This window comes from Arvicanthis niloticus, chromosome 7 (assembly GCF_011762505.2).
Source record: "Arvicanthis niloticus isolate mArvNil1 chromosome 7, mArvNil1.pat.X, whole genome shotgun sequence".
Classification (NCBI taxonomy): Eukaryota; Metazoa; Chordata; class Mammalia; order Rodentia; family Muridae; genus Arvicanthis; species Arvicanthis niloticus.
The window spans coordinates 42,732,682-42,759,347 of record NC_047664.1 but is presented as its reverse complement, the minus strand read 5'-3'; the positions used below and the strand labels follow the sequence as shown (position 1 = coordinate 42,759,347).

The following is a 26,666-nucleotide window of genomic DNA, read 5'->3' as shown; positions in this document are numbered from 1 at the left end:
ACCGAGCCCCTAACTTCTCTCTTCAAACATGCTCTCCAGGAGCTTTCCCCAGGCTGTGCTGGTAGTGATTCTATTCCTTCCTGTTGCTCAGCCCCAAGCCCTGACATCATCCCTAGCTCCCCTTGCCTCTCTGTTTGTACACATCTATTTACATATCCTGTAGACGGTACCTTCAGAACATTCTCCATTATTTATCCACCACCATCTCCCACCCAGTCTGCAGCTGAAGCTGACTCCAGGATCTGCTGCTTCTGCCTGGATCTGCTCATCTGCTCTGGGACCCCAGCCACATGGATGCTGTCACAGATTTGGATCCTGTCAAGCCTTCCAAAGGTTTCTAAGAGCAAAGGCTGTTAGGATAAACAAAGCTGTTCTTGAGGAACTCTCTGCGCTCATCTCACCTACCCCCAGCCCTTGATTCCAGCTCATCAGCTGCCTTCTGCTCCTTCACTTTCCATAAGTGCTGCACATGGACCTTACAAGCCCTGGTTCTCCTTCTGGAATGTTCTTTCTGAGTCTGAATAAGTGACTCCTTATTTCCAGGTGATGAGAGGGTAAGCTCTGTTACATGTACCTAAATGGCAATCTAAATGGCTCTTCTGGGAGTAGTGAAGTGAAAGGGTCAAACATTCCCATTCCCAAGTCAGAAAGGTGCTGGCTTCTGAAAGAATATGCAACCACCCACCAGGGTGAACCTGTGCACCACTGGTTCCAAAAACACTGGATTAACATCCTCTGGCTCCATACTCCCAGTTAAGGAGCCCAGCTCAGGGAAAGTGAAGATCTAAAGGTTAATCTGAGAGTACTGATTACTCAGGGAGGAGGGGAGCCCTTAGAAACACTATACAGACCCACTTGACCTTGGATACTGGAAACTGACAGTGTTGTTACTCTTTTAGTAACAACAACAGAAACCAACAAAGTTGTTTTCCCAAGTGGCATTGTTTTGTTGCCAGGGTATTATGAAAAAGGTACAGAGTAGAGAAATTATTTTAATTAAGGTCATTCTAAGATCCAGCCAGAGGCAGCCGAGGCTGCATGCTGCTCTGCTCTAGTAAAATGCCATTATTAAAAAAATTAAATGGGTCAATAAAGTCTGAGCTCTACATTCTGGAAAAAATTATAGCTTCCTAATTATGTCAACCTAACAAAGCCTCATGGTCTGAAGGCAGTATTACAACCCATACTCTTTCAATTCTGTGATTACACTGCTTATAAAATGTTCCTAGAAGCAGGCCAAGGCCAGCACATTGCACTGGGAGGGGTGCTGTAAGGCTGAAAGGCTGGCAATGGCCTGCAACCTTAGGGAAGGAGAACTTGATGGGAGCAGATGAGAGACTCCTGTCCCTGTCTTCATGGACAGCACAGTATGGTGACACCTACTCCTCTGTCCTGGCATTTCTCTGTGTATTGGCTTCCCCAGAGTGAACCCTGCCCAATCCCAAGAGAGGAGCAGGAATTTCCCTGATGAGTGGGTATTCCAGCCAAAGGAACTGGGCATGTACAGAGCCCCAATGCCCATCTCACCCTCATCCTCTGACCACAGACAGCAGAGGCTCCCTCTATTCCATTCTCTCCCAGCAAAGGGATCGGGTCATGCTAGCTAGGAGCCAGAGACTATAACACAATCAACTTCAAACTCCCCTGTAACGGCACTGAAAGTGGAAATTCATATCACTTCAAATGTGGCAAATGTTATCTTCTTTTACCTCATCTCCAACCATTTAAACACTCAAAACTGACCTTCGCTTACAGCCTGCACAGAAACAGGCAGTGAGCAGGACCCAGCCTGGAGTAAGACACTGAGGTTTGGAGATAAGATGGCTTCTGTAGACTCTTAATGGTTGCTAGGGGTGACCTGAGCCAGACCTCCTTCTGTAGCACTCATCATCTACCTGGCCAGATGCTTTCCAAGGCAATGGGAGGATTAACAAGGAGCCTTTACGCTCTAATGTGAATGAAACTTCAGGATTTTACTGCCTTTCTAACAAAAGTAGTTTGGAGATGGACCTCTCCACCTTTTCTCTTTTTACTCATTCAAAATCTTGCATTAACAGTCAACATTTATTCACGTTTTCAGTTACATTCTACACACTCAAGCCTCAGCACAATGCTCTTTATAGTTTTAGCTTTTTCTGGAAAATCAGCTTACTCTGGGCATATAAGAACCCTTGCTCTTCTTGTACTGGGGTGCTTTATGGGGGAGCCTGTCTTCAGTTCTTTTCCTGTTGCTGTGACAAAAACAGCACAAGTGTGAGAGTCTCAGTTCAAAGTTTCATTATGAAAGGGAAGGGAAGGCAGCAAAAGCCTGCATCAGATGATCAGCTGCATCCACAATCAGGAAGCAGAGAGTCATGAAAGCTAGTGCTCAGCTCAGTCATCTCAAACAGTTCAAAATCCCGGACCACAAAGGGGTGCCTGCCTATAGCTAGGGTTGATTTTTCCACATCAGTCAACCTAATCCAGATAGTTCCCCACAGATACTCAGAGGCTTATCTCCTAGGTGATTCAGGGTCCCATCAGTTGACAACACAATCACAGCGCTCCATACACATCTAAGAAGCCTGGAGGGCCTCAGGAATAGTCATGCCTGTTCAAGTGTCAATTGGCAGGATAACAGACTTTCATAAAAGGTCTGTAAAATTGTGACTGCAGCCTCAGTTGTGAGAGTGACCTATAGAATTAATACCTGATACAAACAGGGGCACACCTTCAGAAATAAAATTTATACTGCCATCTAGTGTTCACCAGCCAGTTAACAGCAGAATTAAAAAAAAAAAAAAACAGTATTATGCACCAGGATGATGTCTCAGGGTATTTCGAAACATCAAAATGAAAGACATTTAAAAGCATAAAATTGCTTGTTAAATTTGGGAGCAGTGTTAGAGACTGCTTATATTCACATGGGATGTGAGTTTCTTTGTTGAGGAATGTATGTAAACTATTGCCATTTTGCATAAAGGAATTTGTGTGTGTGTGTGTGTGTGTGTGTACTGAAGTGCAGACACTTGTTTCATATAGACAGAGCCACCTGAGAAAGAGGCTTGTAGTGATGTCATGGCCAGATTCTGATGATTTATTGAGTTCCACGATGAACCACACTGCAGCCAGGGCAGGTCCATATGCCTGCACCACGGTGTTCCTGTGTGTTGATGACAAGACTCCAGGCCAGAAGCCACCTTCTGGCCAAACATGTTCCTGGCTTTCCAGATGGCACAGTGCTTCTTCAGCTGTGGGGTCAATACTGCGTGAAAGCTCCTCTCACCACTGCTACTCGATTCACAGGACAGACACTATTCCCAGGGGCCAGCTGCTACAGGCCCTCACACACCAATTCCTTCTCTTCTTTTGCTCACTAGGTAACTCCTTTTCCTTTACACCTCAGCTCAAATGTCACTTCTCCAAGGACATCATGTTTCCTGACAAGACCAGTGTCTTCCAAATCCCTGAGCTCTATTTTCCTCTTCTCTTCTTTTCTTTCTCCTCCTTCTCCTCCTCCTCTTCTTCCTCTTCCTTCTCCTCCTCCTCCTTCTTCTTTTTCCTTCCTCCTCCTCCTCTTCTTCCTCCTCCTCCTCTTCCTCCTCCTCCTCCTCCTCCTCCTCCTTCTTCTTTTTTTTAGTGCCCCTCCTGTTTAAAGTGCTGCCTGCCTGTGTGGAGCAAAATGTCTGTCTTTGGCCTTGCATGGTACTCAGTAAAAATGGGGAGAGGGAATTCTAAGACTAAAGGAGACAAAATATGTATTAGTACTTAGGAGAAACGCGTACCTCATAAATGGACAAACAAGGGTTGAGTGTGTAGGGAGAAAGAACTGACTATAAAATGGCCCTCAATGGCCTCTGCTGGAGACCTGGTCCCCAGCTGATTATTACTGAGTCATGAGTCAGTCCACAAGCAGCTTCAAGGAGCTACTGGCAAGTGGCATCTGTCTGGAGGGAGCATGTCAGTAGATATGTCTTTGAAGGGGGTGGCTATCCCATTTCTCTCAGATCTTGGCTGCTGAGAGGTGCACTACTTGGCCCTGCCACACTCTGTCATGACTTTTCTACCTTACCAGGCCTACAGTAATAAACTGACCTTGACCTGAAACCTGGAATCAGAAAACAAATCAAATCATCTCTATGTTTAAGTTGCTTTCTCAGGCATTTGTCCCAGGGATGAAAATCAGACTAATACAACATTTATGGTACTTTTCAAATGCAAAACAGAGACAAATAAGACACAAACCTTGCAAAGTTCTATGGTGCGAGTTAAGGATAAAGAAGCAAAAGCTGGAATAGTCAGAGGAAGTGGAAATACAGTTAGTCCTATACCTTTGCAAGGCATTCTAACAGGAGGTTCCATAGACTGTACTGGAACTTCAGAGCAAGATGACTGGGTCCTCACTGACAGTACATGGGCTCTTCTCTGTCCTCTCACATGCTACAGCAGGAAGTATTTTAAGAGCACTGATCTATGCTGGATGCCATCAGCCATCTAAGATGGTTCCAGTAAGCACATACAAGCATGCAAACACTATACCATTAGGTGAGGGTCTTGAACACCTGTATGATGTGGAATCCAGTGCCCTGTGGACAACCCCACTGTAATGAAGCCAAGGGTGTTAAGACATTTTAGGAGTTAATTTAAAGTGCAATGAGATGCTATTTCATACTAATAGTGGTTGTAATGAAAGACTGCCCATACCAGACAATGGCATGGCTGTGGAGCACTGGCAATTCTACTCTATCGTGGCAAGCTGTGTGAAATTGCCTTGCAAACTGCTTCATAGTTGATTCTGAATATTCCAATCCACAGTCAGAAGTACTGCCCATTGAGCTGTTAGGCCCAGGCTTAGGAGTTTGTTTTAATGCTAAACATACATCCGCCATGTGAAGAACCTAGAAATCTCTCTCCTATGAACACTTATGTTTACAAAGACTTCAGAAGGTGCTCAGTCACAGCAGCTCCTGGAAACATCTATTTATTGTGCAAATGGATAACCAAACTATGATAATTCAGCACAATAGAATATAAAAAAGAAATAATAGAATAAGTGAGTGTTTTGTACTAGAAGGTGTACTCTGTGCTACTCCATTTACACATGATTTGAGAAAAGCCACTGGATTTGATGATGAACAAGTCAGAAGGCTGAGAGAACAGAGAAGGCAATGGAGCTTTTCTTGGAGAATTCCAGCACAGTAAATGACGAGGATGATGGGCATGCACCAGCGGTTGGCAAACTATAGCCAAACCCAGCTCTCAGGTCCAGTTTCGTGTGATCTGGAAGCTAAAAATGTTTTCTGTGTTTCAAAGGTAATAAGCAAAACACAGAAATAATACATGTGACAGAAAGCACACACACAGCCCACAGTCTGAGGTGCTAACCCTCTTCCCAGATTGGCAGACTCATGTTTGGCAGTGACCAGAAACTGTGGCTTAGGAAGGAGGCAAGTAAGTATGTGAGTGAAATGGAAGGAGAGAGTCAAATCATCAAAACCACTAGGAATCTTGTGTGTAGCTACATTTCAGAAGCATTGGGGACGAGGTACAGAGCACAAGAGGGACTGTCAAGTTCTCTGCAGCTAATGGAGAAGGAGGACAACAAGGTAAGGCAAGATGGACTTGAACTTGCCAGAGTTCAGGCTTCGAGGAGTCTACTAGGATGATGCCTCAAGGGGCCTGTCCTTACCACACTACATAAAAAAACTGGTAATATCCCCAGCACACCCACCCCATGGCCTGCTCTGTCTTCACCTGTCACCAGAAAGTCCTTGCCAACCCTCTAGCATGCAGGCTTTATAAGGAAGAGACAGATTTCTCCCTTACTCTCTGACGTGCTCTAAGCATCTAGAATTGCAGGAAGACCCTGGGCAGGTGTTCTCATATGTGTGGATCCTCATATGTGTGGACAGTCAGCAGGTCAGGATGAGGCAGCCCCTTCAGGGTTGATGCCAGCTGCCCTGTAGCTATAGTAGGCTACATTTTGCAATGAAGGATGCTTGGTATGCCTTTGCCCCACATCTGCCAGGTGCCAGTAGCACTCCTCCCACTGTTGCAACAAGATCCCTTAAGATGTTCCCAAAATCCCCGTGAATGAGAACAAGTGGCTGGCCACGGGCCTCAGGGATATGAGGGATCACTCATGTATTATCTGAGAAATGATAATGAGTGCAAAACACAGCTGAAGCATTAGAGAAATATAAATGAGAGGTTGATAAGGTCTCTGACCTCACAAAATTTACAAAGTGACAAAAACCTATTAACTGATTAAATAATTACATACTGTGATTCAGGTTATCAAGATTCATGATGGAGAAATAAACACTAATAGGAGAGATCTGGGGGCTGGAGAGATGGCTCAGCAGTTAAGAGCACTGACTGCTCTTCCAGAGGTCCTGAGTTCAATTCCCAGCAATCACATGGTGGCTCACAACCATCTGTAATGAGATCCGATGTCATTTTCTGGTGTGTCTAAAGACAGCTACAGTGTGCTCATATAAATAAAATAAAATCTTTAAAGAAAAAGAAAGTAAAGAAAGATCTAGTTTTTTTTTAGAGAGAGAGAGAGAGAGAGAGATAGAGAGAGAGAGAGAGAGAGAGAGAGAGAGAGAGAGAGAGAGAGATCTGGGGCAGGGAATATGAGAAGACACAGTTTAAAGCCTCAGCATGTTTGGACCCTCCTCTACTCTCCATATTACTATATAGTTAAAAGTTGAGGGGCGAAGCTGAAAGGGGGATGTGTGGAAATAGGAAGCACTTCATCTGGCCATGCCCTGCAGCTAGGAGGAGCATGGAGCCTTCCAGGAAGGCTGGCAAGGCAGGAGCACCATGGTAAAAGGGGATGTAGGCGGCTTGATTTAAGAGGAAAAGGTGAGCCAATACCAGTGCAGTGGATCTTCACAGTGGATCTACTCAGATGGTGATGTAAGTAATTAATGACTGATGTGGTATCTCCCCTGGTAGGTAGTCCAGGGTGTATAAGTTGAACAGAAGCAAGCCAGTAATCTGTGTTCCTCTGTAGCCTAGGTAGGCATCATTTCCTGCCTCCAGGATCCTGCTTAGGGTCCTGTCCTGACTTCCCTTAATCACAGACCTTGATATGCAAGTGTAAGATGAAATAAACCCTTTCCTTCTCAAGTTGCTTTTGGTCATGGTGTTATCACAGCAATAGAAAGTAAACAAGGACACTGACCATTCCCATTACAAGTCTGAGTTAGTGAAAAGTGAGGACAAAAAAGGAGCAGACTGTACAACAGAAAGCAATGCAGCCACCAAAGCCCACTTACCTGTAGGCATTAATATACTCCTTCCTGTGTTCTAGGAGAAAGTCTCTCAGCTTCCCAATGTGAGAAATCTACAATTGAAAAGACACCAAACACTTTATATAGACAGGTGGACACTGAGCAAGTGCACTCTTTTCCACACAAGGAGTTTCTGAAGCTGCAAACTCAGAAACTTTGCTTCTGATTTTGCTGGGAGGGGTGTGTGATAAAACAAGGTCTTGCTGTGTAGCTCAAAACAGCCTTGAGCTTGTGGTCCTCCTGTCTTCATAAGGAGCACTGGGATGACAGGCATGAGCCACCACACCCAACACACAAGTTTGATTTTACGACCTCACAGTCACTACCATGCTAACTCTCATGGGTCTTGTTCTTTAACCAATGGCTGCTCCTTCCTCTGACTACAGTGACTTATGATGCTAGGTAGGGATGCTGAGGGAAAGTACAGGTACGCCAGAAAGTACACTTCATGAGCCCAATAAGGAGTAATATTTTTTTGGGTGTATTATCTGTATTCACAGATAATAGTTTCTTCTCTCAGGTGTTGTAGGGGATGGATCCTGAGGCTGAAGCTGTATATATATAATTAGGGCTTCTGGGAGCAACACAGTTTGAGATCATTTGGACAATGATATAAACCAAATGGATCCCTACCCCCTTCACAGGTACCCCCACAGATGAGCAGGAAGCAATGCGTTGTGAAACTCTTACTTTGAGATGGTTGACTCCAAGTTTTAAAAGGGCTTCCTCTGGAACTGCTGGTATAGCCTGGGCATGTGAGCCTTCATCTAGGATTCTACAGGCCCTGGTTCCATCAACAGTACCAGAAACCAAACCCAACTGTCTCAGAGCGCCTATACATGTCAGTGAGTCAAACTCAGGTCACAGTGCTTTGGGACGAGGGTTCTGAGAGGAAGAGAATGACTAGCCAGCAGTGGCTTGTTTGTGTCCTGTAATTACTGTTCACTAAGACCTCGGCTCTTGCCTTTGTGCTCCTGCTGACAGATCTGCTGAACTTTCGCTTCTCTGTAAGGCTTTCTGTAAAGGTCAACTCAGGAGGATCTTCCCTTTGCTCTGCACACTTCCAATGTGGCTGCTGGTAAATGCTGACCTGGCTTTTATACACACACTTCTCTTTTCAGATGCATCATGAGCTGCCCAGGAGGCCCGTCCAGTGCTCCTCACATTTCTATGCACAGGAAGCACTAAAGACGACCAGCATTCTCACTGACAACATAACACTGGAGATGTGTAGAAAGGTTAGTCCAGCTTCCCACAGGGTCCTGACCAGTACTACAAATGCAGGTCAGAAAGGTGCTCTCGGGCACTCAAAAAGCACAAAAATAAACTCAAGTATGATTAGAACGTTCACTTGTTTAACAAGCACTAATGGAGAAGTTTGTCCAACACTGGGTAGTGGCACCCACTTTCAAACATATTCTCTTGTTCCAAGGGCCCTGCATTTGCACTGATCACCACTGTTCCCATAACCAGTTGGAGACATGAACCTCTTAAAGAAAAACTAACACATCTCAGGTCATATACTCAGTATCCAGATCTCAGGCTCCAGCTCAGGTCTGAGTCCATACTGGGCATGGTTCCTAGTTACCACAGCTGCTTTCTCATGTTCTTCCTATTTACTATCCAAGCTGTGTCATAAAATCTCACTGTTAAGTCTGCTGGGGAAAAATTGTAAGCTGCACAAGCATGGTCTATCATAAGACATGTAAGATTTAGTAAAGCAATTCTTCTGATTGGCCTGTGACATGCACTGTGGACCAGAACAGCCTCACCCGCAGGAATCTGCTTGTCTTTCCTCCCAAAGTGAAGGATTAAAGGTGTGGCCACTACTCCCAGCTCTTCAATTTAATCCTTTACACTGATTTGGTTTTTCTATTCAAGAAGTATAGTGTGTTTGAAAATTCTCAGTGAGTCAGTTGCACACTTTTCCCCTCCCCACTAGATGGCAGCATGAGCCCTAAACAGCAGCAATACCAGGAGTTCATTCAAAAGTACTGCCATTTCCCCCCAAGGGCTTTTAAACTTTTCTGGTTCTTTCTTTTAGTTTGGGATCAAAGGATTCCTTCAAGTTAACTTTTATGCACTGGCTGAAATTTAAAGGACATTGTTTTACACCCACATGTGTACTCTGGCTGAGTTTGGAAAGTTTTTACAATTTGACACTGGACAGAGTGGACATAAAAGGTGCTTAGAGGAACGTGGCTCCATCTGACTTTGTGGCGGCAGCCCCAGCTTTGCTTATGTGTCACCTACTGAACAGTTGGGCTATCTGCTCCTCTGTGTGTACTTTGCAAATTACCCAAAGCAAGATAAACTAAAAGACAAGACTGGGCAAAATAGTGGGATTCCTCAGAATGCCCGTTCCATTGCTGCTAGGCAGTTCAAAGCAGTAGACAGTGTTTTTTTCTGATCATAGCAGTGGTCTGACTTGTAGTTTTCTCCCCTGCCCAAGACAGTAGGAACTCTGTACTGCAGGCACACACAATACTGCCAACAAAGACGTGATGGAGTTCAGAACACTAAGTACTGATCTGCATAATTTGCCTCTGAAAGAAGCAAGCATTGTTCAAGATTAAAGAGACTCCAGTAGGTTCCCCTGGCATATTGTAAAAAGTTCCATTAACACAAAAGCATTATTTTATTTACTTTTCATTCAATCAGTAAGTACAGCTTGCTGTGTCAGTTAGTGTGCAGCATGGCCAGAAGGGGCTGGTGCTGTGGTATGAAAGCTTGCCAGCTTCTGATAAGCCATAGTGAGTTTTTACAAGGATTGGTTCCCGGGTTTAACCTGAGAACTACTAGCTTCAGTCTTAATTGAAAGGGAAATCACCACCAATTACTAAATGCCTGAGAAATCACAGACTAACATGCGTCTGGAGTGCATGGACCCTGATGAAGTCACCTTAGGAGATTAGGCCTCAGGAGAGAAGCTTCCAGCTCTAGACAAATCACCTACAGAGAGTCTGGCTCAGCCCTACCCATCCACTGTACTCTGACAGCAGGTTCATTAGTAGTAATCTATAACAGGTTCTCGTTTCTAACAACTATTGAGTAAGCAAATATTATGGTCTTGGCCTACCTCCTTCCACTCTCTCCTAATACAGAATGATGGTCCTCACTGCAGGCTGAGTCTGGAGGGGTGGCAGTCCCTAGAGCAGCAGTTCTCAACCTGTGACTTGCAACCCCTTTGGAGGTCAAACAATTCTTTCAACAGGGGTCACACTTCAGATATCCTGCATCTCAGATATTTATAGCAATTCATAACAGTAGCAAAAATTAGAGTTATAAAGTTGAAATGAAAAAATTTTATGGCTGAGGGTCACCACAACATAAGGAATTGTATTCAAGGGTCACAAAATTAAGAAGGTTGAGAGCCACTGCTCTAGAGGCTCTGGATGGTTCCTTTATTGACTTCACAGCATACCCCGACCGCCTCACAGCCCAGTCTCCTGTGCTTTCACAGCATGGCTACCATTGATGGCTGCCCTCAGCTTGCGCTAAGCTGTAGAATCTGCTTCCAGAGTTCAGACCCTGGCTAGACACTTTCCATTTTTGGTATACTCATTCCAATCACAACTTTATTCACAAGTCCATAAAACATCCACCCAGGCCCAGCTCTCTCTACATTCCAGTTGTCTTCTGGACACTTCACTGGTGCAGAAAAGGAAGTGTGTCCTAAAAGGACACTGGAGCAACCACTCCACTCTACTCTGGCTCATGGCTCACTCACAGTTGTCCCATCACCCTAAAGACTTGATACCCTCTCTCACTCCCTCTCTCAAGTTCCAGGTCAGAAGATCACAGGCCTCCATTATGCCCACCAAGAAACCATCCCTGTGAGTTCTGCCCATTCACCTTGCTAAGAATCTGCTATAGGAGCTGGCCCCTTACTACACCTCAGTGCCTGACTCTCAGCAGGCTCCTGCTCATACCCTTGTCTTTCTCATCATTGGCTACTCAAAGTTACTGGGTCCACAGGGGCTCTACCTGTGGCACTGTGATTCTCCTCTCTCTGTGTCTGTGAAAGTCTTCCTGAGGCCAGCTGACTGAATCAGATCCTCATCAGCTGTGTATGTAAAGTGCTCTGTCAGTCTTGGAGCTATGTTACGGACTCTGACTGAGAACTAGTTTGTTCTAACTATAGAATGGCTCCCACGATTCAATGCATCTTCTATGAAACAGACAGGAACCAGAGATTACTTTTTCTAGTCTCACCCTTGTAATATAACTTCCCAGAATCTTGAATGGCAGACAGTAGGGCTAGCTGAACACTGAACAAAGGTGAGTAGTGTGTTCTGTGGGAGGGCACAGTGACCCGGAGCTCAGGGAACTAGGAGCTGACTTAACAACCTGAAAAGTATGGCTTCCTTCCTATCAGTAAGCTCTTAGCCCCCAAACAAAACAAATAGCCCCCAGAAAACAAACATGCAGTATTCTTAGTGTGAATGCAAAACAAAAGAACTCACTGATGTACAGCAGAGGCTGAGCAGCCCCCACACAGCATCAACTGCACCAATCTGAAGCGGCACCTGCTGTAAAGCAAATACCACAGACTACCTCCACCCCCCCCCCCCACTCCTTCAGGGCCCACCTTCTTCCTAATGCTAACTGAACAGAACACTTTCACCTCTATTCTCCAAGCACCCCACACTGCATCTCTCAGGTGATGGTTAGCGCACTCTGGGTCCTCCAAAACTCAGGCACTGCTACTTTGCTAGACCTTAGCAGAAGCTGCATAGTACCAAAACATAAAGAAGAAACTGACTGTCCCCTCCCTGGATTCTCAGGCCTAGAAAGCTCAGGGAGACACCTAATTGTGAAGGGCAGCACATAGGGAGTCCACTTCCTCTTGGAAGTTATTCTACTTCAAACAGTAAAACATTATTTCCCTCTAAATCAAGTCCAATGAGCTGAAGCACAGCTAAGTGGCAGATACCTAGCATATATTAGGTCAATGCTCGGGACTGGAAAAAAAAATGGGTATTGTGTTCCCTTTCTCTAGGCTAACCATTTTCAGAATTCTCATGAATTATTTACCTGAACATATGTGGATTCTGGCCACTTTATTACCTTAAGTATATAGATCAGGAGCTCACAAATCACTGTAATGTCCAGAATAGACTGGAAACCTTGTGTTGGCAGGAGCTTCTGCCTCTCATGTCTGGGCTTAGTATTCCTGCTGATGCTACTTTGGAACACCCGCCCCTGGGTCACTGAGTCAGGCTGGCTTTCTATCAGCTAAGATGACTTTCCCAAGAGTGCTGCTGATAAATTCTGTCTTTATTATGTTCATGCTTTTTTCCTGGCCTCTTGTCATTTGTAATTCTGACCACTTTGCCATTGAAAACAACTATAATTAAAACGTATCAATGTTGTAATTATATTTTAACAAAAAGAAATCAACAAAGAACTTGGGGGCTCAGCATAGCCACACACACCTATGATCCTGGCACTCCAAAGACCCAGGAAGTGATTTAGCTCAGTGGTAAAGCATCTGCCTCACAAGTAAAGACCCCAGGTTCAGTACCTAGTAACTGGGAAAAGGGAAAAGGCACGAACAAACAAAATACATGTGCATGCCCCAGATTATATTGGTTTGGCCTGCCATTCACAAAGAGCTGGCATCTACTCTCCTTCAGCAAGACATTGGGCTTTTGCAGGACAGCAACAGAAGCCATAGGTCCAGATCGGCTAACACTGAGCCTCTTGGCACTGCTTTTGGAGTCATCTTCTCACACTAACTCAGATAAACTAGGATCTCCTGCATCCATATAAACAAATACTTACCTTCACTAAAATGTTGGTTTGGTTCTGCAGCATTTAGCATGAATGGCTCCATTTTGGTTAGGTCTGTCAAATGCAGGAGTTCAGTGAAAACAATGGGCTCTTCTGAACAGAGTATAAGATGACCAGAACACACAACTACAATGACATGAACTCAGAGCAACATAGCCTTTCTAACTAAAGGCACAGACTGGCTCCTTCAGGTATAGATCAGAGGCCCTGGCTAGTAGCCTTGTGAGTCATGCTAAGGGCAGCCATGTACACTCCATGCTAGTGTTGCAGGTGGTGAAGTGAGATACTCTTCCTGATGAAGGCCCCAAGAAACCAAACCAATGAGAGGGGTGGGGATTCTCCAACCCCATGGCCCATAGTTCAAGGCCCTCCACAGCAAGTAGACAACAGGCTTCTGCCAGGCAAGTTTCTATTGACTCCACCCACCAACCCACCTGTCCTGCCCGGTATAATCTCCTGAGAATCTTTCCTTGGCCCTCAAGGTCTCTCTTCCTACTGCATCCCCTCCAGACTCTCCACACACGTTCCTGGGCCCATTGCTCACACTGACCTCCATGTATAATCATTATTTGCCCTACTGTTGTGAAAGAGACCCTGTACTGATGATCACATTTATTACTGTGAAAATGAGGAGACCTGTCAAGGTCATACAGCTAATGAATGAGAAAGCTGGGATTCAAACTCCAGAATCAACCCCAGAATGAACATATTGCTGTTTTGAATTCTTTGTCATGTACTTCCAAACTTGGACTCTGGAATAACTTGAGCCCAAAAGACAAGGCAGAAAGAAGCTGTTATGCTACCTTCAACTACTGCCCTGCACCAAGTTCATAAAAAGCATCCACTGGTTTTACCTACTGGTTTCTTCAAAAACAGGTGCTAAAGGTTTTTTTTTTTCCATCCATAGCAGAAACTACTTAACAGATAAGCACCCCATATTCATTACAGCGCATCCTACATAGTGTCCACTCCCTTCTGTGGTCAAGGATTAAAAAGCTCAGAACAATGTCTTGTTCACTTTGGATTCTGAAGGCCCAGAATAGTTCCCAGCTCAACAAATGTCTACAATCATTCAACAAATCAAAGAGAGAGCTATTTTATCAAGAACTTGTCATTTTACAAAAATAAGCATTAAAGAGTTAATTGGCAGTTACAATGTATAAATGGGTTTTTAAAATAGGACTTTTTCATGGTTACTGCAAATATATTAGCATACACCAGAGGCACAGGACCCCATAGACAGCTTGTGAGCAATAGTTCATACTCATCCTCAGGACAAATGGAATCTGCAGCAACAGAATGGGTTTATCTGGTCCATGAAGTCACTGAAGACTAAAGACTGCTACACAACACACACACACACACACACACACACACACACAGAGAGAGAGAGAGAGAGAGAGAGAGAGAGAGAGAGAGAGAGAGAGAGAGAGAGAGAGATCACAACAGCAGTAGGGGAGGAACTGTGTGTAAGGATGGCAATAACAAACAAATTAAAATTCAAGTAGGAAAACCACAGATAAGATTCAAATGTTCTCCACATCATTCTCTTAGAATCCTGGCCATGGGTTAAATTTATTTGCTAGGAACAACATAAAAACTCATTTCTTTGTGAACCAAGAACAAGCATTAGACCAATTTTTTAGCCTTTCATCACCCACAGTAGCAACTACATGTTGCACTCACTAGGTGGCACTCTCTACTGAATTGGTCCCCTGTAAGCAGCACAGTACATCAAAGTGACAGCAGTCTGGTCCTAAGATGATTTGTCTCTTGAGGATACACATTTGGTTTAAGTTTCCACTGCAAAGTTAAAGTTCTCAAGATAGGTCATGCAGATCAATTGCTCCTGTAATCCGAAACTCAAAAGAGCAAATAATATCTAAACAAGGGGAGGGGGTGGCCCGAGCTTATAGGGTCTCTAAAAGCCAGGAGACAGTCTGCCTGGCTACCTCTAATCTCACCATCAAAACTGTTACCTTGTTCAGTTTCTGCTTCACATCAACAAGGGACCAGCAAAAGCAACTGTGAGCAGTACAGAGGGAGGGCAGGCATGCACTGTCTCTGCTGCCTGATAGATGCCAATCATTCACACTCAACAGAAACCCTGCTCTGATAACAGAAGAGCTTTGCTCTGCACTAGCCTACTTCTTCAGCAAAATGCAAGCAAAGGACGGGGCAAGCACTCTTTCTCTTGAAGCTCTGGAGAGAGGGTTTGGTAACAAGATCCACAGCCTGGCTCCCCGGTCCTCATTCAGCTGAGTGAATGGGAATGAAATGTCGAGTATGCTGGCCTCTGCCAACAGCACCGATGTCAGCATTCCAAGAAAATCCAGGGCCTTGCCTAATCACTCTCTGTCCTCAAAAAAAAAAGAAAAGGCAAAAAAAAAAAAAAAAAAAAAAAAAAGGAAGAAGAAAAGAAAGATTCCTTGCCCTCATTATAGTCTCTCTCACACACATACACTGCAGAAAGTACTGTTTCAAGGGATAAGTTACAAAATGTTCTAATACATTTTCTTTGAAAAAGTGGAAATGTAAAAACAAAACCAAAAACAAACCCATGGTTTCTAGAACTTAAGTAACTACAGTAAACTGACAACTGCTAAATGTTGCAACGTGAAGACTTGCCTGATGGAAATGAGATTACTTAACTTTCAGAGCGGATAGACTACTCGGCTCCTAACAGTCTAAGGAGGAGTGGAGCAGCTAGGAAAATAAAGATACACTAGAGCTTAACTGGGAGACTCAGAGCCCATACTCTCAGAAATGATTTCACTGGGACACAAAATATTTTAATATCTTTACTTGAATTTTATATTTAAAACTCATATGTAAAAGCTTTCACAGTAAACTGAGTAAAGACAAGTTTGTCTTTCTTGAGCAATTTTTTTCAGATGACTAAGATGTTTTAAAAAACACAAATATAAACATTTCTATTCTTATCATAACAAAGACTTTCACTTTAAAATCATGTCTCAATTTGTTAGCAATAAAACTTATCAAAATGTAGCCCCACGTGCTTACCAATAAGCACACACACCTTAAGGATCGCACAGTCCTGTTTTGGAGAAAGAAGAGTCAAATGGTTTGTAAGAGCCTTCACCAGCTCTGATCAGATGGTAGCCTGACCACTCTTTCAGCATCCTGCTCTTTGGGATTACCCTAGGGGAAATGCAGCAGCTTCCCCAGCCTCAGAGAACAAGCAAGGGACAGAAGCATGACTGGCTTCCAGGTCAAGCTCACAATAAATTTGGAATCTGAAACAGATTCGAAGTTTTAAATTTTATTTTTATCTCTATGTCTGTATTTTAGTACATTTCAATAACTAAACAAAACCAGTTTACTTTTTCCCCTCTTTGCAGAATTGCGACTCTCCACATAGGTTTGTTTCAGGAAAAAAAGTTAAATTTTATTGGAAATTGTTTTTCCTTTAAACTGGAACACACACACATATGGATATACAAGTGACTTCTGTACTAATTAAAATTAGGAAAGGGCATTGTGGAGATCCTGAAACAATCATTAAGGCTCTTTAAAACACCAGAAAACTCATGTAGAAAATTCGCATTCAGTTTTATTCTGACTCACGGCCAAGCCTTTGTTCCAAACCCGAGTAAGTCACTGTTTCTCTCTTCTTGAGAGTACGTTTTTGAACAAACATTATTAAAAGCTACATCTGACTTTAATAGACTTTCCCAATTTGCTGCTGAGTGTTTACTATCAAACTCTAATCATGACTTTCCTAAATTTATTTATACTTTCACACAAACTTCCAAAGTTTTCCCAACTTAAATAAAAACCCACAAAAACTATGGGAAATGCTTTGCTTGAAAGATAAAAGCTGATTCCTGTACATTTGCAAAGATACATGTTTATGTCAGTTCAAATATGCAGCTCACAGCATTTCAATACCCACAGTCAACTGCATTTTCTTGTCTCTTAAAAAAGGGGGGGCAGAATTTCTTCCCCCCATTTTGCTGTGAAAATATAAATGGGAACTAATGCAAAGCATTCCTGGCACAGGAGTGTCTTGCATAGAATATCCAGTCCTTAGCATAAACACTGTATAAGTCATATGTTGCTTTCTTAATGAAATGGGGGTGTTTTATTCTATATGGCCCAGATAACATGTTTTTTTTTTGGGGGGGGGGGTAAACAAAAACAGCAAATGAAAAACCACAATATCGCATGGAAAAGAAGGGAAGGATTAGCTTTATTTATTAAAAAGTGGAAAATGTTTTTGCAGTCTTTCAACCAAGCATTTCATAGCATGCTTATTAAAATATAACCCACCTCCAAGCTGAACGGTTTATTGGCTCCCACTATGCACTGAAAGAGAAACCAGGAAGCCTTGGGAGAGTAATGCGGCAGCACTGTTGGTGCCCGGTAGCATGGGCCCTTTGTGAACGAGACTTAGAATAGGTTAATTCCGAGCGAGTAACAGACACAAACCCACGGCTCCACACAGATGACTTCTCTCACAGAAGACTGAGGCATCCACACAGTAGAACAAATTAAAAGTAACAAAACTAAAAAGAATTATTTCCTAACTGGACAGACATATTTTAAAGTCTGTATAATTAACAAAATATTTTTTAATAATTAAGAAAAAAAGCCTTCTAACAAGAGACTCTGGTTTTGATGTGTGTCACACCCTAGTTCCCTAGCCATGAATTCTAGTTCATTTTTTAAAATGAGGTCTATTTCCTGTAATTTTAGATATTTTAGAGTACAATTATTTTACATTTTTATGATGCCTTTGGGGTATCATTACAAATATTTTTATGTGTTTAAACTTAGGAAAGTAAAATTAAGTAATAGCTTCTCTTAAAGGGAGCTGTCAACTCTCTCCTGAACACAAATCTTTGTTTAAAGCAATCTAGAGATTTATATCCCTAGTAACCATAGAAATTAGTCTTAAGCTTTAAAAAAAAGATTGCAGAAAATGCTCTTTATTTAATTAAAATCAGAGCTCTGCTCTTAGAAATAAGGACCTTCTTTTGAAAAGAAAAAAATTTTCCACAGAGCAAAACTGTTTTAACTTGAGGCAGCGCTCTGTAATAAATTAATCAAACACATTTCATTAACTCTTGAACTTGTGTGCACCATGAGTCAAACTGTGTTGGAAGGCTTTGCCAGGGATCAGGACGAGACCATGGCTGCAGAAGAGAAAGTGAAACGTGTAACATCCAAAAAACACTTAAGAGTAAGACAGCAGAAAAACAGAGATCGAAGAAATAACTCAACCCTAACTCAGCACTAATGGTATTGGGGGGGGGGGTCCCTCTTGGTGGAAGTCACTTTGCTTCTCTTTTGAAAACACAATTCACTTTTTCTTAACACAAGGCCCATCCACATGTCACCGGTCAACTTTCACTCTGCCATTTCTATTTCACACATAGGACAATGAGACATACTGTGGTCTCTTCGGTCACCCAAGAGTAAGACAAGCTGGTTATTGATTGGGAAGCCAGGGATGGCTGGAGCAATCTCTAGGCTCCTCTGGAAGTCTCTTCCTGAGTAGGCGAAGGAATGTATGCGTGAGGGTGGGAAACAGACCCCTCAGGCACTGTCAGCGCTCCTAGGGCTTATGAAACTCAGATGCAGAGGGAGTATGTATACTACTAAATTTGATTAGCTTTTATGAGATTTAAAATTTGTAGTTTCAAGTTTTTCTCTGTATAATACATAATTTTAAAAGTCAGCCACATTCTGATTCTCATTACTACTTTTAAACTTGCCATTTGGAAACAAAGATATTGCTGATTGTGTCATAAATTAGATATTAAATATATGTGAAGTGGCCACACAATAGAATGTAAACACTAGAATCTGCAGGCTACAAATCCTTGAGCTTTTCCATCATCAAAACTGATGAAGCCAGAAAGATGCTTCTTTGCTTAAGTCTGTGAACTGCTAAGAGAGCTTAACACTCATCCGTTCTGTAAGCAGCCTCACTGCAGGCAGAGTGCATTTGCTCCCCACTCCACTTCACACCCTGCAAGGGAAAACTTTAACAAACGATTAAGAAAAGTCTACTATGTGTCTGTAATGAATTGGTCTGTACAACAAGAGACAGACTATACTGAGGCATTCTAAATACTAAAAGCAGACAGTCCCCCTGGACCACACCAACACCACAGCATGTTCACCTCTGCTATGCTAAATCCTCTGTGGTAGTAAAAAGAGAAAGGATCTTTTTAACTGGAATGGGGAAACAGCAGTGAGGTTCTCGGAAGGGCTGCTTCCTCCCATCTCCACTGCAGTCTGAGCCTTCCACAGGAGATGCTCTCCAGATAAGCAATGCTCACTGCATGCCAATGAGATTTCACTTTTCATTCAAATTGTAATAGTTACAAATGATAGTAATGTAAAAATCTATTATAAAGTGGTGATAAAAATAGCGCTTTAACTATCTAGAAATCATCTCTAAGCATAATACACATTATAGTTTCCCAGGATAAGCTCAGTACAGCCCAATGTCAGTGTTGTGGCAGCAAGGCTGTCACCATTCAACTTGCCCCTTTCTAACCCTCACAGGCAGCAAGACAGCAAAGAGCCAATACCCCCATTTCCATGGGAAACAATAATAGGAGAGCTTCCCTGGCTTTTACCCTAGTGCGTTTTTTATGTCTTCCTCTCAGGCAGTCAGTAGAGTCTGTATGCTTCCTCCCTAGCCTCTCTTAAGCTCCTATCAAATATACTGGTCATTGTTACAAAGCAATAAAACCTTATACTTGGCTCAGGGGAGGTTCTTCTGAGGATCACACGACACAGAATATGACCTGGATGACCAACATCATGTAGGCAAAAGCAGCCATCAGTTCAGGAGCAAGGATGGTCTTTGCTTGTTTTTGGTTTTTGAGACAGGTCTATGCTAGTCTCAAACAAGTCTTCTGCCTCAGCTTCAAGTTCTGGGACTACAACAGGCTACTGCACCTAGTTAAGAAAGTATTGAACTTCTTATGTGCACATGGTACAGACTAAATACTTTACAGAATACCTCTGGGTATATTACTGCTGAGCTTAAATCAACTTGCCCAATTCTAACCCTCACAGGCAGAGAGGCAACAAAGAACCATGAACACAGGGATTACACTCCCTGATCCCTAAGGTCTAGTCCAGCTCCAAAGAGCCCACAGCTTTTGCATTTGACTGAAAATTACAGCATATTCAGGTGGTTCTTCACAGCCAGTCTTATGAGTATGATGCCTGTTTACAGGTGAAGGACCCAGCCCTCATGCCTGTCCACCATGGAGCACATTCCCGAATGTTCACATAACCTTTTCAGTGAACATTATCCACAGTGTCTACCACTGGCTCAGAGAGACTAGAGTTAGTATTCAAACGAAAACTCAACCAATTAACCCTCCATACTATTTCCAGACCTTTGGAAGCATCAAAAATGCAAACTAACAACAACACATGGAATCCTTCAGAGATGTCAACAAGCATACACCATGCTGGGTGTGCAGGTAGAAGGTATGTTCCTGTATCCATAGTGCCTATCTTATAGGGTTAAAGCCGCTCAGTCCTTAATTGCAAAAAGCCATTAGGAGCCTCACATGTGCCGTAAGATCAGAGGACGGAGCCACACTGGTAGACTAGTAAATAAGGAAGCACTGACCTTGAAGCAGGAGAAGGAAGATGGCTGGTGTCCACAAGCTCCTGGGTAATGCCTTCACCAGAGCTGAGAACCACAGGCCTCACAAGAACAAGGCTAAAGAATAGTTTTAGGGTCAGATTCTGCATCCAAGACGGTGCTTATACTCATGAAGTACGTGGCTATTCCCAAATACTTAGCCTACTTTTGCCTCGGTTTCCTCATTTGTATAATGGAGCAATATCAGCATATACTTCACAGAAGGTGAGACGCAAAGGAACTAGAAAAGTGACTGGCACAACATAAGTATAGTGAAACTTGGGAATAATGCAAGGATATTATTTTCTCTCTAAGGGTGTCCTACGACTCTCACAAAGAAGTACAAGTCAAAGTGCACATGAGAATTCAAGGTGGACAGCAGAGCCCTATGGTGCTCTGTCTGTCTCCAGTCAGGGTGTGCACTGAAAGTGCTGTGCATGCAGTATGCTGGAAACATGAACAAGAGCAACTGATGATTGGATAGCAAACAACAAGGCTGCTGTGGCTATATTGCATTTCTTATGCAAGGAACCTTCCTCTAAAGTTTTTTTGCTATATACAATTGCAAAATCAAGATTGTTTTCCCCTTCATCTTTTCTCTACATTCCTAAGAGAAAGGTAGAACAATCTATTGTCTTCCACTGAAACTGGAAAGCACTGAGAGTCAGAGAGGCTTGCCCCATGAACATAAAAATGCTCTGACTTCTTAAACAGTAACATGGGTGGCAAATGAGGCAGGAGAGGGAAAAGGAACAAATGCAAAATCAGTCCTCATCTAAAACTACACAGGGGTCTCCTGCTCTCATGTAGACATCTTGCTGGGATCCTCCATCCTCATCCTTCATCCCTGACTCTTGCTGGAACTCTTGAATCTTCATCTCTGTCTTGCACCCAGGGCAACCTTGCCTCTAGAGTTCCTATGTCAGCCTGTGTAAGTTGTGAGGCTATTGCTGCCTGCTTAGGTTCAGTCATCATAGCTGATCACTGTCTCCTAATAAACTGCGACAGCCAATTGGTCACTCAGTTCTACAGTTTCTCCATCATTTTCCTGGCTCATTTGCTAGACTCAGGCTCAGATCCTTACTAGTGGCCCTGCCTAGTAACTCTTCAGTCTCATCTGTCCCTCCCCTTCTAGGACAATGTCCACATTCTTCCAGTCCCACTGGGCTTGCTCAGACCTTCCTGTTAGAAAAGGAGAGCTGAGGCCTAGGATACTTATGTTAACAATTTTTAAACCAATGGCTTCTGCATAACCTTCTCAAGCTGACTCAGAAGGCTGCCTACTTACCTGTGGTAGAAAGATACACGTTATCCATAACTCTGCCCTTGCTAAAGAACATTGCACCAGAGCCTGGGTGCAAGTCTAGAAGAAATTATTAACAGTCATATTTTGCTGCAGTGTCATGTAAGGAGGCTAAAGTCTTAAGAACTTAAGATGAAAAAAAAGAACAAATGTCTCAAGTAGCTGGATTAAGGAGTGATTTTACAGCCGTTGAGGAAGCAAAACTCTTCAGACTGCCAAATAGCTTGTATTAGATAGGACTCCCCCAGTGTACCCAGCACAAGATCACAGGTTTCTTTATGTTTTTCACAGAATCAAATTCCACAAAATCAGCATCTCAATCAGAGCAGTTTCTGGGGACAAAGGTTCAGAATTTAGGTACTGGATTGGCATTAGAGAGGACATGGCCCCACTCAGAGCTAGGCATGCAGAGATAATGAATACCTCCACTCTGCCCATTTGGACCCAGCTTCCTTCTCAGAGCTCAAGCTAAATTCCTAGGAACACTGTAAACCCACCAAGAGGGAAAACGTATTCCAGTTGCTAATGTATTTATAACATGTTGGGGGGGGGGAGAACTAGGAGAAAAAATAATCATTCAACTTAATTGGCATTGACTGACCAAGCCCTGGAATAGAGATACAACAAAACTTTACTATTCTATGATTAATATCAAATATATGCCTTGCACTCATGGAACATTGTAAACTGGGTAAAGTTTCATCTTGATCCTGATTAGAGACATTAGACATTGTTACTGCACGTGAGGAGATTCATTATCCCTGTTCACACACACGGAACCAAGGCTTAAGAAGGCACAGTGCTCTTTGATGCACTCAGCTACTAAGTCACAGAACTGGATTCAAATCGAGCTGATGTGGCTGCACAGCCTTCGCCCCTACTGTGCTGGTACTGCTTACCATGCTGCACCATCCCAAACAAACAAATCCACGTGTGCTCACTGGGCCTCCAACACCCTCGCCTTGGCTTGAGATGTATCAAGGGTGCCTGGGATGAGGTGTGTACTGTTAGTATTTTACTAATATCAACTTTATCATCTAAGCATAAAAGCATAAGGAGATGACAGGCTTTGGGCCAGACAGATGTACTCACAAGTGTTTACATATGAAATTTGCCAGCTCTGTCAAAGAGAACATCACTAATTACTACACAAATGTGCTTTCACACATACGCACACACACATGCATACGCACAAGCTCGGATGAATCTCACAAATACTAATGAAGAAATAAAGAGAATATAATTCTTTTGTAAAATGGAGAATTCTTGGTACATACTGTAACCAGAAATTTGTAACTAATTTACATGTCTTTCCTAAATTTGAAAGTGTTTGTTATTGTTGCCCTCCCCGTACCCCATGGGGTGCACTCCCAAAAAAAGAAGCAAAATTTTCAATATTAGATGTTTTACTTCTTGCAAAAAAAGTACTGTGTCGTTAGGCTAATAAGGTAATGTCTCCACTGGCTTCATGAATATTCATTAAGTAGACAATAAATGTTTGGACTGTCTACACTACTGCTCCGATTCAAAATAAAAGATTTTGTATGTTTTCCAAAGAGAACAGTTCTGTTTGTCAGGAAAAACAAAACAAAACAACCCTCCCCCCAATCAATTCACTGTCAGAACAAAATTATCAGCAAATACAGGAAGTCATGATATTTAACGAGTACCATAAAACCAGTTTATATCCACATGGGCATTTATTCACAACCCCCAAATTAGGCAAGTAGAAGCAGCTTGAGTTTTAAGGAACGCCTAAGTTTTCCATCCAGAGGGAGAGAGTACGGGAAGAGGCCGACCCGGCACTGGATCCACTTGGAATTTCCTTCGAGTAAGATATCACCTTTGTCCCAAGGCTTTGTATAGAAGGCGTATCTAGACAGCATTGTCCTCTTGTTCTGTGTCCCCTTGGTGACTGCAAAGAAATCAATGTAGTTGGCCTAACAGGGAGTGAGGGGCTAAAGATGGCACTTTTCTTGGGGAATAATGACTTGAGACTATCACAAAACAAACACTTTAAAACTGCATCCCAGGGCCTAACAACTTCCCTTAGAGAGCATTCCTTTCAAATTAAAAACAGTAGCTTTATTAATGCATGAGCCATTTCAAATCTGAAACACAACTCTAAGCCATACTTCATGGAATGGAAAGCCATAATTGTAATGTAAAATGAGACCAACTGAAATCAATATAAGAAATGTAAAGTAAGTAAATACTTTTTTCCTGGGGGTAGTATAAAACGTATGAAATTACAGTAGTAAGAAGTTATTAATTCAAAATTATAAAGTGGAATTGAGGGCTTCAAAATATTTTTAGATTTTTTTTCCCAAAGAGTTCGTAGAGTAAAGAAAAGCACAGTCTGCTCTGGGAAAGCTCACCTTTTAGGAAAACAGCTCCATGTGCACAGCTGCCTGACCAGAGCTGTACTCCGAGAACATAGTACTCGGCCTGGCCTGATGAAAGGTGTGTTTGCAGACTCCCAGGTATTCACTACTGGCTTCTACACAACCAACTGTTACTTAATGGCTAACTCAATTTAATTATTAAACCAGAACCAGGTAAGAAGAGGAATTGGGTCAAGTTACCCATATAATAGAATGTTCTGGGAAGCAGATTATGAAAATTTCCAGTCACCAATCAAAGCATTACAAGTGGCAGAATGTTACCTTCCAATCAGTGGAGCTAACTAGTAAGAAGGCACTCTCAAAGAATAAAGCAATGTTCTTTCAGTACTGGAGAACAGCTTTTCAAATGTATGTGCTCTTTTGTTTGGGGTCAAATAAAATGGCTGCTCACTAAGACAGTTCCTTGTAGGCCTCACTTTACGCCTCTGTTTTGGATGGGTACTATCCCCACCTGTGGGGTCCACAGCAGGAGTAGAGACAGGCAGCTGTGTGAGAGTTCAGCCAAGCACCATCTTCATGTTTGCTGTATCTATGAGCCTACTTTCAGTAAGACTTTAAATGACTTTATAACTTTATATTATAAAAAATAATTCTATTTGGTTGCATTAAAAATGTATGGCCTAATTTTCTGCTTATGGTAGATAGTTTATAAACTATGCAGAGCTAGAAAGTAAAATCAAGCCACACTGCCAGCACTCTGAAATACACTATATATTTATATATATAATATACTGTTATTTGTATATCTACAGCCTCCACACGAATGAAATCATATGCTATAGCCTATTTATTTCACTTGGCACAAAAACTTCTTAAAACTTCTAATAGCAACATGACATCCATCTGTTACACTGATCAGAATGGACTCATAGCTAGACAACCAGGTATCTAATTCTGCAAGACAAATCCTACAATAACGAGCACCAACTTACTACACACCAAAGCATTCTTGTATTCCAAACCATCATTAGGACAAAGACTGAAAAGCAGATTTAGAGAGTAGAGAGTGAAAATATTTTTGAATACTGAAAAGTTTTGCCAACTTGTCTTTTGTTTCATTAGCCTCTTAGCTAATTTGTTTCATTAGCCTCTTAGTCCTAGGCACAAGCAAACTCTGAGCAACACTGCCATGGGGGGCAGGGGGAGCTCTTTCTCTGCATAGGACCCCTGGATTGTCAAACAGCAAGCCAAGTGATTTCCCCTAACAAGATTAACTCTAACTCCTTTCACCTCCAATTAGTGAGCATTGTCTCACTCACTCAGAACAAAGTGAAGATCTCAGTTTCCTCATCTGGGAAGTGAGGTAGTCGCCTTAGCTGCTGGCTTGAAGTGAGGTGCACATTACATTATGTCATGGGACACTGGAGGAAGGGCAAACCTAGCCCATTCCTCTAAGCTGTCCACTATTGTGAAAGCTGCTTCTCTTAGCATAATACTGCAAACTAAAATCCTTAAACACAGTGTGCACTGTTTCACACAGAGATAACATTCATTTCACATACTGAAACATATAGACTAGTTTTTAATTCTCAGTTCGGGCTCCATAAAACTAGATGCCACAGCTGGAAATTCTGATCCAAAATTATGACTTCACAAAAAAACAGATGCCAACGTAAAGATAAGGTTTCCTTGAGAAGTGAAGTTTTAAAAGGCAATCAAAAATCTGTGTTAGATTTTCTGCAGCAAAACAGAGACATCCAGGATATTACTCAGCACCAGAGTCCACACATTTGCAGAAGGGGAAGCTACCATCTGCAGTCACATTTCTTACCATAGTACCATATACTTAACCTGATATATACCAAGAGCCCTCACGGTATGAAATACCCCCAAACCATCTATCTATCAAATGCCTCTAAAGCACCACAGGTGCTTTTTCAGAGAGAAGAAATGTCAACATTACTAATTGTATGAATACTATATTCACACAATTTTAGCATCAAAGATACCTAAATACTGTCAGAACAGAGCATTGAAAAGAATTTTGTTACTTAAAAGCAATAAAGACCATTTGAAGCTACATTAAGACAGATAGTGTGGGGGAAGCTACCAAATCAATAAAAAATTGCTGTAAAGAATATTTTTCTCCCATGTAAGAGACACCCAGCAGCAGGTTAAACCTGAGGGAAGAATGGCCCTAATGACCACACATACACAATTTAGGGACTCTCCAACCCCAATTCAACAAAATGAATGGAAAATGAATTGTTATCTGACAAACTTTTTTTTTTTTAAATGAC

At 42.5% G+C, this 26,666-nt stretch overlaps 1 protein-coding gene and 1 long non-coding RNA gene across 3 annotated transcripts in view; one reads left to right on the top strand and one right to left on the bottom strand.

Moving 5' to 3' along the window:
* Positions 1–26,666, bottom strand: part of Stx18 (syntaxin 18) — an 89,688-nt gene that overhangs the window by 27,566 nt on the left and 35,456 nt on the right. The window contains exons 1-2 of one of the 2 annotated variants that reach the window (XM_076938411.1): positions 24,400–24,496; positions 7,266–7,333 (exon numbers count right to left, since the gene is read on the bottom strand). Coding sequence is in view for 1 of the 2 variants with exons in the window: in XM_034508589.2 (XP_034364480.1) it covers positions 7,266–7,333 (68 nt within the window). In the remaining variant the exon portion in view is untranslated. Of the gene's footprint in view, positions 1–7,265; positions 7,334–24,399; positions 24,497–26,666 lie in introns of those variants that run through there. The other variant, XM_034508589.2, reaches the window with a different exon arrangement.
* The window catches only part of LOC143443091 (uncharacterized), a 37,764-nt gene continuing 19,497 nt past the window's right edge, over positions 8,400–26,666 (top strand). Inside the window, exon 1 of the long non-coding RNA XR_013111818.1 lies at positions 8,400–8,518. This is a non-coding gene — a long non-coding RNA (uncharacterized LOC143443091). The remainder of the gene's footprint in view (positions 8,519–26,666) is intronic.